Source organism: Danio aesculapii, chromosome 15 (assembly GCF_903798145.1).
Source record: "Danio aesculapii chromosome 15, fDanAes4.1, whole genome shotgun sequence".
Taxonomy (NCBI): Eukaryota; Metazoa; Chordata; class Actinopteri; order Cypriniformes; family Danionidae; genus Danio; species Danio aesculapii.
This window is the reverse complement of record NC_079449.1, coordinates 28,721,379-28,732,895: the sequence shown is the minus strand read 5'-3', so window position 1 is coordinate 28,732,895 and position 11,517 is coordinate 28,721,379. Positions and strand designations below refer to the sequence as shown.

At 30.4% G+C, this 11,517-nt stretch overlaps 1 protein-coding gene across 2 annotated transcripts; it reads left to right on the top strand.

Annotated features, from left to right (window-relative positions):
* Positions 1 to 6: 6 nt before the first annotated feature.
* si:ch211-229d2.5 (zona pellucida-like domain-containing protein 1) lies at positions 7 to 10,085 on the top strand. 2 transcript variants are annotated; one of them, XM_056473636.1, is made up of 10 exons: positions 7 to 151; positions 233 to 453; positions 746 to 930; positions 2,431 to 2,503; positions 2,597 to 2,694; positions 2,789 to 2,869; positions 4,912 to 5,080; positions 5,163 to 5,271; positions 9,664 to 9,684; positions 9,771 to 10,085. In XM_056473636.1, the coding sequence occupies exons 1-10, from the start codon at positions 37 to 39 to the stop codon at positions 9,905 to 9,907; spliced, it is 1,209 nt and encodes a 402-aa protein (XP_056329611.1). In that variant the 5' UTR covers positions 7 to 36; the 3' UTR covers positions 9,908 to 10,085. The 2 variants fall into 2 exon arrangements, with proteins under 2 accessions (XP_056329611.1, XP_056329609.1); XM_056473634.1 differs by having other exon boundaries at positions 9,768 to 10,085.
* The last annotated feature ends 1,432 nt before the right edge of the window (positions 10,086 to 11,517 follow it).

The window sequence follows — 11,517 nt, the reverse complement described above, 5'->3', positions numbered from 1 at the left end:
ATAGATTCAGGGGCTCTTCGAGATTTTTGGACATTGATGAAGAGCATGGTTGACATGGTTCTGCTCAGACTCTTGATTTTGGGTTCGCTGGTTCAACCTGGCTTTCTGGGTCTTACTCCTGCTAGCTGTGGGATTTATTACAGGCGTCCAGGTACGTGTTTGTTTTCTTTTTAACCAACTAAAACAATTAGCTTACAGCAAAGGCCTCAGGGAGCTTGTCTTTTACTTTCAGACTTCACCGACATTGCCGTGAGTTGCGGGACAAATTCTATAAATTTGGCAATTCAGGCTTGCCCGGTCGCTTACAGCGGATATAACGAGTCCCTGTTGATCCTGAATCAAATCGCAAATGACCCATTGTGTCAGGGGACGCTGGATGCGAACGTGACTCCTCCGGTTGTGCGCTTCGTCTTCCCGATCAGGCAACTAGACTCCTGTGGCAGTTTCTTCCGTGTGAGTATTATTAACATAAGTCATAAAGCATATGTACACTAATTAAATATTCATTAATCATAAAAAGCTTAAGCTAAATTAATTTTGAAGTCAGGTGTTGAGGTGAAACGTAGCCTACCTCTATTCCGCAGTAGGGGGCAATGTTGTTCGTAATCTCACACAGAGCATCATGTTGTTTCAATATGTAAACTATATAAAGGTTAGAAAAGATAAACAGTTCCCTACTTCTTCGTATTTCGTTTTATCTTTCTGTAACTGCAGCTCTATTTTACTTTGTTGTGTGTGATTGTAGACCACCAGCGCTGCAGGCACCGGGGCCTTCTCTGATTTCTCCAACATCCAGACGGTGTACATCAGTGGGGTGGTCCGCTCTTTCGACCCCACAATAGGGACAGTGACCTACAATGCCGAACTGAAGTATATTTACTCATGTGCTTATCCACTCGAGTACCTGATCAACAACACACAAGTTGATGTGTAAGCTTTTTCAACTCTCTTCATAACTGAATCATGTTGGGGGAAAATAAACTTTCAAATTGACTCAAGAGTTTTTGAAAGTGTTTTTTTATTATTATTTTATTAAGCCTACTAGTAAGCCTACTAATAAAAGTTTATGTTGTAAAAAAGTATGGTTAATTTTTGAAGACATATTATTGAAGAATTAATAAATAGTTAATTATTGAGAAAGTACTAGTTTTATTCAGAAGGTAAGCGCTAAATTATTTCAAAGTGACAGTGAAGACATTTTTATTATTTCTAATTTCCCAATTTCAAATAAATTCCTATATTTTTCAGAATTTTTAATCAAAGAATCATGACAAAAACAATTTCTTGGGTTCCACAAAAATAGTCAGCAGCAATGTTGAACAGCGTTGATATCGATGATGATAATAAGAAATGCTTCTGGAGATTTTTTAGAATGATTTCTGTAGGATCAAAATTCTGCTTTGGCTTTGGGTCAAAATAGTGTAAGACTAAGGGGGTAAATAGTAATATAATTTAAGTCAAAATTATTAGCCCTCCTAAATTGAATTCTTAAAAAAAAAATATAAAGCAGTATCTGTTTGACATATTTCTAAATAGTTTTAATAAATAATTTCTAAATATTTCAAAAAAATGTTTTGTCTTTGCCATGTTGACAGGACTTAATATTTTACTAGATGTTTTGCAAGAGACTAGTATTCAGCTCAAAGTGACATTTAAAGGCTTAACTAGGTTAATTAGGTTAACTATAGACTAAGGTTAATTAGGCAGGTTATTGGATAGCTGTGGTTTGTTGTTTTATAGCCAATCTAGAAAAAAAAATAATTAATAATATTGACCATAAAAATAGTTTTGAAAATAAAAAAAAACTGTTTTTATTTCAATCAAACTTAAAGAAATAAGTAAAAGAAGAAAAACATGATAGGAATACTGTGAAAATGTTCTTGCCCCATTAAGCAACACTTCATAAATACAATAAATAATAATTAAAAAGTAAATTATGCAATCAAATGATTTATTAACTGAGGCAGAAGAATAAGTACAGACATAACGAGTGCGAAGTGCAAAAAATAAGTAAATAAAACAATATAAACAACATTTTTTCGAAATTATATTTTGAAATTCCAATATAAATTGGGTTTTTATAAAGGAATATGTATATCCTATCCTACTATGTAAAAGGCATCCACACATGCACACACACACGCACACACACACACACACACACACACACACACACACACACATATATATATATACATGGGGATATTCATCATATTATGTCTGTGAATCTCAAAGATTGAAGAAAAAACACCCTTATATAATCCTTAAAAACGTTTTTCACAGTAAGATGACTATTTCAAGAGTGTACATTAGTGTGGAGAATTAAACATCTGAAATGCAGTCTAACTGAATATTGAAAAATCTGATGGGATGTTAATATTGATGCTAAGGGGAGATAATGTAAGACGTAACCTTTCTCTCCCTCTGCAGGTCAGCCTCTTCTATTGCAGTGAGGGACAACAATGGTAGCTTCATCAGCACTTTAAGCATGCAGCTGTACAAAGTACGTCCGCAGTTTACAAAAATCTGTAGCTTTTTCATGTATTGTGTCATATCAGTGTCTTTCTGCAACCTCATATTTTAATTGTGTTTTTAGGATATAAACTACACAACTCCGCTTGTTTTTCCCAATCGGGGTATTGAGCTCAGAACCCGAATCTTTGTGCAAGTCATTGCAGTAAACTTGACTTCACAGTGAGTTTTCATCTCCATCCAATGCCGATGTCTCTGCTTAGATGTGCTTGCGTTAGTTCATGGAGAAACTGACTGATCTCCTCGTTCTCCACAGGTATTATGTTCTGCTGGATCGATGCTACGCCTCCATCTCTCCTGTACCCTCCAATTCAACCTTTTTCAATCTCTTTGTCCCGTAAGTCCAAGAAATGTTCTAATTTCCAATGTGGAACCTTGAAATATCAGGGAATTTTGAGGAAAGTAATTTTTAATAATTAATATAATAATAATATAATATAATATAATTAATTATAATATATATAATATAATATAATATATATAATATAATATAATATAAGACCATAATATTAAATAGTTTACTAAATAAGATTATTTCATAATTTAGATAAAGTTATACTATAATTTAAAATATTTATCATTATATATTATAATATATTGAACACTTTCCATTCATCCTGCCCTCATTTGAAATAATATGTTTCGGTATGTTATTAATTCTGTTATTAAAATCCTGGTTTGCCTTTACATATTTACGTTAAATCAAATTAACCTTTGAGTCCATTGAACTAATTATTTCTGTTAAACTGACTTAAAACAGTAACTTATAAATTAAGTTAGAAGATGATTAACTTAGTTATAAGTTACAAACTAAAAACTAACTACTAACTAAAAACATATGCTGTCAGGACTAATTGATCCTAATGTTTTGACAGTGTAATGTAGTTAATTATAATATTATATATATATATATATATATATATATATATATATATATATATCTATATATATATATATATATATATATACTATATATAATATATATATATGTATGTATATGTGTATTAATAACTCAAGTTAGAAAAATTTTAAATATCAGGGAATTTAATAAAATTGCATATTTTTATTTTATACATAAAAAATCTTTTTTATACACAATGTAGTATAATATGAATGAATTTGAATTAATACCATATATTAAATTCTATTTAATCATTAATTATTAAAAATAACAATTTAATAAACTAGAAACTGTTATGAAGTATGTATTTTTATTGTATTATATTGTTTTTTGTATTTATTTGTATTAAATTATTGTATTTGGGGATTGCATGTTAAATATTCTATATTCTATTCTAGGAGGGTATTCTATATTCTAAATTCTATACATATGTTACATACTTTAAGACAATGTAATTACAATTTTTCGAATTTGGTCAATTGAATAAGTAATTTAAATGATTAAATTACTATAAAATTATGGATTAAATTACATAAATCGTTCAGGGTTTTCACAATACAATACTATCGGTCAAAAGTTGGGGTCAGTTATTATTATAATTTTTTTCTTTTTGTTTTTTTTTTTAAGAAAATTATTCTGTTCATCAAGGCGGCATTTATTAAATGTAAAAAAATGTTAAATTGTTAAATATAAAATTTTTTAATTACTGATTTCTTATTTTATGTAATTTCAAATGAAATTATACTCCATTACTGCTTTTATTACTATAACCATTAATATTAATAATAATAATAGTAATGGGGCATCACGCTGGTGCAGAGAGTAGCATGATCGCCTCACAGCAAGAAGGTCACTGGTTCGAGCCTTGGCTGGATCAGTTGGCATTTATGTGTGGAGTTTGCATGTTCTCCCTGTGTTGGCGTGGGTTTCCTCCGGGTACTCCGGTTTCCCCCACAAGTTCAAAGACATGTGCTATAGGGTAATTGGGTAAGCTAAATTTTCCTTAGTGAATGAGTGAGTGTGTATGTGATGGTTGCGGCTGGAAGGGCATCTGCTGCATAAAACATATGCTGGATAAGTTGGCGGTTCATTCTGCTGTGACAACCCCAGGTTAATAGAGGGACTAAGCCGAAAAGAAAATGAATGAATGAATGAATAATAGTAGCAATAATAATTAGTATTAATATTAGAGAGATTTTTGAAGGCATATGTGACTTTGAAGACTGGAGTAATGAAGCTGAAAATTTATCTTTAAAATTACTGGAATAAATTATTAAATTAAATTCTAAACATATTTTGAATAGTTATTTTATAGGCCAATAACATTTCACAATTTTACAATTTGTACTTTATTTTTGATTAACTAAATGCAGCCTTGGTGAGCAGAAGAAGCTCATTTTAAACCATTTAAAAGTGTATATATGTGTATATATAGTATTTAATCTTTTAACATTCTTGTCAATTTGCTTCTCCTGCAGGTGCTCTCAGGACCCGATGACCAGCATGCTGGAGAATGGAGAGAGTCAGAGGGCTCGATTCAGCTTTCCGGCTTTCCGTTTCATCGAACAGCAGAACCAGACCGTATCCACCTACTACCTGCACTGCATCACCAGACTCTGTGAAACCACCACCTGCCCCCAGTTCAAGGTAGCACACACTCTCCAAAACTGACCACAAGAATTCAGGTATCTGTGATAAATTAAACCACCATCACCTCTTAATCAATCAGCAATGCAACAAGAGGAGGAGAAGAGAAATCCAGACCACAACAATTAAAGATGGCGTTTCAGACGCCACATTCATCACCTCAGGACCAATCACAACCCGAGCAGACACACGTATGACTCTCTTTTATATTTCACATATCACAGCTAATGCCATATATATGTTTGTATTGTATTGGCTGGGACTAAATATATGTGATTTTCTGACCACATTGATCTAACCATACAAGAGCAGCAGACAAATGTACCAAGTGAAGAGTTCAGATGCAAAATCATCCAAGTGCTGTCTCAAATCTTCTTCTAAAATGAGTGTTTTCTTATCCTCCTATGTTCTTATTCAGCTATTTCACTTTAAAGAAATGAAAAGAACATTCAGAATCAGAATCAGTTTTATTGCCAAGTGTGCTTCACACACACAAGGAATTTGTTTTGGCTACAGAAGCTTCCAGTGTACGTAAAGTGACAAGTGACAACACAAAATAAATATGAAAAAAATAAAATAAAAATAAAAATGATAACACTAAACAGATGCGGTTAGTCAAGAAACCTGGATGTTGAGTTGTATGTACAGATTGTTATAAATATACAGTTTATAAGGTGCTGTGTACAAGTGCGAATGTAGAAAGTATTGCATTGTATATTGATATAAGGTGCTGTGTACAAGTGCGTATGAGAAGTATTGCACATATTTATTGCACAGTAGGGGAATATTTAACTGTTCATAAGGTAGACAGCCTGAGGAAAGAAACTTTTCCTGTGTCTGGCTGTTTTTGTTCTTGGTGCTCTGAAGCGCCGACCAGACGGTAACAGTTCGAACAGGTAGTGTGCTGGGTGTGAGGCATCCAGAGTGATTTTGCGAGCCCTAATGATTTTGCGAGCCCATATCATCATAAAAGTGAAATGACTGAACCTATACACAGGAGCCTGAGAAAAATACGCATTTTAAAAGAACATTTTGACACTTAATGTTAATGATCATGTTAAAATAATTTTTAGTCAGTAAATAGTTTTTTTTAAACGTTTGTATTACTGAGAGCAGACAAGAGAAAGACTGCACTAAAGTAAGCAGTATCTTATAATGTTTAAATTAAGTTAAAATTTAAATTAAAATGTACACATTTTAAATTTGAATTAAATTAAATGATTTTCATAAAATAGTACAACAATATTGCACTTCAAAATCATTTTTGCCATTTTAGATGCAGCTGTGACCCAATATGATTAATGATTTTACAATACGATACATGAAAACAAAACATATTCTTTCATGAAAGTGCATGAAAGTGGTAAAAGTAGACCTTTTAAATACTAATACTACTACTACTACTACTAATAATGATGATAATAATAATAATAATAATAATAATAATAATAATAATAATAATAATAATAATAATAATAACAATCATTTCTGAATCAAAATGTGATTATATGCCACAGATAAATGAAAATAGTTTTTACATCCTTGACCATTAATTATAAATGAGATTAGACTACATGTTAGCTATTGTAAGTGATAATACTAAAAAAATTGGTAAGACTTTATTTTATTTATGCATTGCAACTACATGCCAATTAAATCTCATTTGAGTATTAGTAGACTGCCTGCTTAATATCTGCTGATACTGCTCCTTCAACATTTAACTGACTATAAGAAACTTTGCAAGTACATGTCAATTTAGACTAATCCTAACCCCAACCCCAACCTAACAGTCTACTTATAATCTATTAAGAATTAGTTCAAGATCAAGATCAAGTTCAAGTTTGATTTATTTATATAGCACATTTCCAAATGGCCACAAGGCCAAGTGCTTTACAGAAAGGATACAGACAAGTAGTACAGACATAATAACCAAAACAGCAATAATGTAATGTAAAAGAGAGCATAGAAAATGGCAAATAGATTATACAGAAACAGTTTGGTTTCAATGCCTAAAACTAAAAAAAGTAATTGACCCTTTAAATAATTCCGCCTAGTTAAGAGATGCTACCACAGTTGACCATATTAACAGGGTTAAAAATGAAACCTTTGACTCCCCGAGGAAGGTACTTCAAACGACCTGGAAAAATAGATGAGTCTTTAATTTAGACTTGAAAAGTTGCAGTGACAAAGCCATTTTTTTATTCTAGCGACAGTGTGGGCTTGGACCAGCTATAGTGAATGCATGTTTGCCTCTGCTTTTGAGGAATTTTGAGGAATTTTTGAATTAGCTGGCATATAGATGCAATCTAACTTAAATACAACAAAATGCTTTAAAGGGACCATCAATATAAAGTGATATCAAAATATTATAGGCCCTATATATGTGCCGTTTGGAAGGGTTTCACTTAAGTATTCAAGGAAAATGAATGCATGTTTTTACTAAAACTTATATTGGATAAAAGAAAATATCAACAAAAAACATGTCTACCTGTGCGTGTAAAAGAATATTGTTTTTATAAAAAAAACAAAAACATTTGATGCAGATTTTCTCTAAAGAAGTTGTTACTCCACCCCATGTAGGGAGTCATTATGGGTGCTTTTTACGTTTTAACTAACATGGTTCTAAAGATGAGCTGCTACAGAGTAGCTACGGTTTTGGGAAACACTTGTCACAACATTTCCCAAACGATGCATCACACTCACCTTCATCGTTACGTCATCGTTTAGGAAATGCACACAACAGCAGCTTCAGTCTAAGTACTGGTTAATCTGTTCATCTGATCATTAGTGTTGGGGAAGGATACCTTTGAAAGGTAATGCATTACAATATTAAAGTAACTTGCGTAGTTACGTTACCTAGTTACTTTTCATGGTAAGTAATGCATTATGTTACTTTTGCATTGCTTTTGCATTACTTTTGCTAAAATGATCTGGCTGAGGCTTGATCTCTTTTAGAACTTGTTTTTTTTTTATCTTACTTTTTTAATAGAGGAGCTCTGCAAATAACAAGGCACTTTATGACCTACATTTACCTTAAAAAAAACAGACAGACAGATAGACACATAGACAGATAGACAGATAGACAGATAGACAGATAGACAGATAGATAGATAGATAGATAGATAGATAGATAGATAGATAGATAGATAGATAGATAGATAGATAGATAGATAGATAGATATTAGGATAATGTTATCTGAGACTTTTTTTTTTACCCCTGAGCTATACAGTACATGTCGTATATACAGATTATTGAAGGTTTAAAGCAATGTGTTTGGTACTTTTGTACTATTTGTCTAAAGTAAAATCACAGTCCATTGAGACAGCATTCAAAATAATGAACACATTCTCTCATTGACTGCATGATGACATGTGCTATAGGTGAATTGGGTAGGTTAAATTGTCTGTAGAGTATGAGTGTGAATGAGTGTGTATGGATGTTTCCCAGTGATGGGTTGCAGCTGGAAGTAAAACATGTGCTGGATTAGTTAGCGGTTCATTCCGCTGTGGCGACCCTGGATTAATAAGGTACATATATATATATATATATATATATATATATATATATATATATATATATATATATATATATATATATATATATATATATATATATATACTGTATATATATATATATACTGTATATATATATATATATATATATATATATATATATATATATATATATATATATATATATACTGTATATATATATATATATATAAGCCAAAAAGAAAATGAATGAATAATTAAACTAAAAAGTAACTCTCATTACATTTTCTCAAATATCAAATATTATTTCTTGTTTTTAAAAGTAATGCGTTACTTTACTTGTTACTATATATATACTTGTTACTATGTAAAAGTAATATTATTACGTAGCTCACATTACTTGTAATGCATTACCCCAACACTGTTGATCATATTGTGTGTATTATGGTTGCAGTTGGAATCAGCAATGAATAATCAGTGCATTATTATGGTGCAAAAAGTGAAAGCTTAGATAAATAACTTCAACTTTCACAACTAAATGAATTGATTTTTTTCAGCTTGATTTATTACAGTTTTCAGTAATAAATCAAAGTGACAGTTTAATAAAAAGTTTCATTTACTCACATTCAAGTGGTTCTAAACTGGAAAATTAATTTTAATAAACGAATGTCTTTCTTCTGTTAAACACAAAGCAAAATGTTTTGAAGAATATTGAAAACCTGCAGCCACAGACATCCAGACCAGGAACAAAAACAAATACGGTTTTCAATAGATGCTTTTTTCCAACATTTCCCAAACTGTGTCGTTTTGTCTAATTTAAGAAAATCAAACATTTTAGAACAGGTAGATTGTGAGCAAATGATGACAGAATTTTCAAGTTTGGCTGAACTATCAACAAAAAAAAAACTAAACAACAAAACAACAAAAAAACTAAACAACAACAAAAAAAAGAACAACTATTAGTTTAGATGGAATTAGTTTAAGATGATCCAATGTTTGTTGTTATCAGTGTATTTAAATAGCAGGCAATTTTTTGTTATTTCATAATATCAAAGTGATGGCTAATAACTCATACTTGTTCTTTCTTTCAGCTATCACCACTAAAGATGAAGGTAAGTCTCCTCCATCAGTCTGACTCATTTTTAGATGAATCCTGTCATTTTAGAGTCAACATTTGCCCTTGTGTGTTTTCCAGCAGCCAGCAGTGCGCAGAAGAGCAGTGGTAATGCGGCATCTGTGGGTTTGGGAGTCAGTCTGGCTGTTCTCATTGCTGTGGGAACAGTCGCCGGCCTTGTGGCTGTGCCATTTTACCGCAAACTCAAGATGCAGCGTTAAGTATCCCATAATCCTGTTTCATGTAGGACAAATACAGCAGCGCTGGTGGAGGTGGGAACTGGGGGTCCGGAATATTATCAATATCTGACCTTTTTTTAATAATGCTGTGAAGTGTTTATTCATGATTAATTGCATCCTGAGTAAAAGTTTGTGTTTACATAATATGTTTGTTAGTGTTGTATACATTTAATAATTATTTCTAATAATAATAATAATGTTATGTAATATGATACATTTATATATATATATAATACAAATAGTTAAATAGTTTTATATTTGTGTATTCTATGTATGTGTGTGTATTAATTTATACATAATTCATATATATATATATATTCATATATATATATATATATATATATATATATATATATATATATATATATATATATATACACACATATATATTTATATATATACACACATATACACACATATATATTTATATATATACACATATATATATATATATATATATATATATATATATATATATATATATATATATATATATATATATATATATATATATATATATATATATACACGTGTATATATATATATATATATATATATATATATATATATATATATATATATATATATATATATATATATATATATATATATATATATATATAGTATATGCATATATATATACATATATATACATTTATATAATATATGCATATATATATATATATATATATATATATATATATATATATATATATATATATATATATACATATATATACATTTTAATAATATATGCATATATATATATATATATATATATATATATATATATATATATATATATATATATATATATATATATATATATATATATATACTTTTATTTTGGATGTGATAAATCATTTAACAGCACTATTTTTTAGTAATGAAAACTGTCATCATAGCAGACAAACAAGTGTCATTTGAAGTGCAAATAGTGCAATCATATATATTATTTAAGTAAATAAATGCAGAATGTATTCATTATTAACAGTAATATATTTCAACACTTTTTAAAGCACATGTACAAAACAGTCTGAGGTGTTTAGTGTAAGAACGGGCGCAAACAAACCATTTAAAAGGTTTCAGATTGCAGTGTGATTTATCGGATCAGGGCTTTAGGATTGGCAGTTTTGATTGAGCTAGTTAAAGACAATATGCTTTTTAATAGGCTAACAACTGCTGCATGACGAGCCATGCTTTTTTGAAATGAGGAAGGAAAGTGTGTGTTTTGGGAAATGGGATTTGTGCATGCCTTATTTTATTTCAGATACTTGGTAGATATGTTACAATTTCTGACCTTGTGGAATCTGTTTGTTTTCAGCAACTGCGTTATTTCTGTATGAGTTTGTACACTTATTGCATGCAGTGTCAGTAATAAAGGCTTATAGAGATGTAATGTGAAAACACTGAATCATGTCTTCTCCTGTTAACGAACACCACTAGGGGGAGCCTCACTGTTATTTCAGACAAAAAGAAAACATTTTCAGTCATGCTGCTTCTTTATGGTGATTTTTAACAGATATTACACACTAAGTTTACACTTTCATACCTGCTCCTCTAAACAAAGACAATACAGTTATATCATAGCC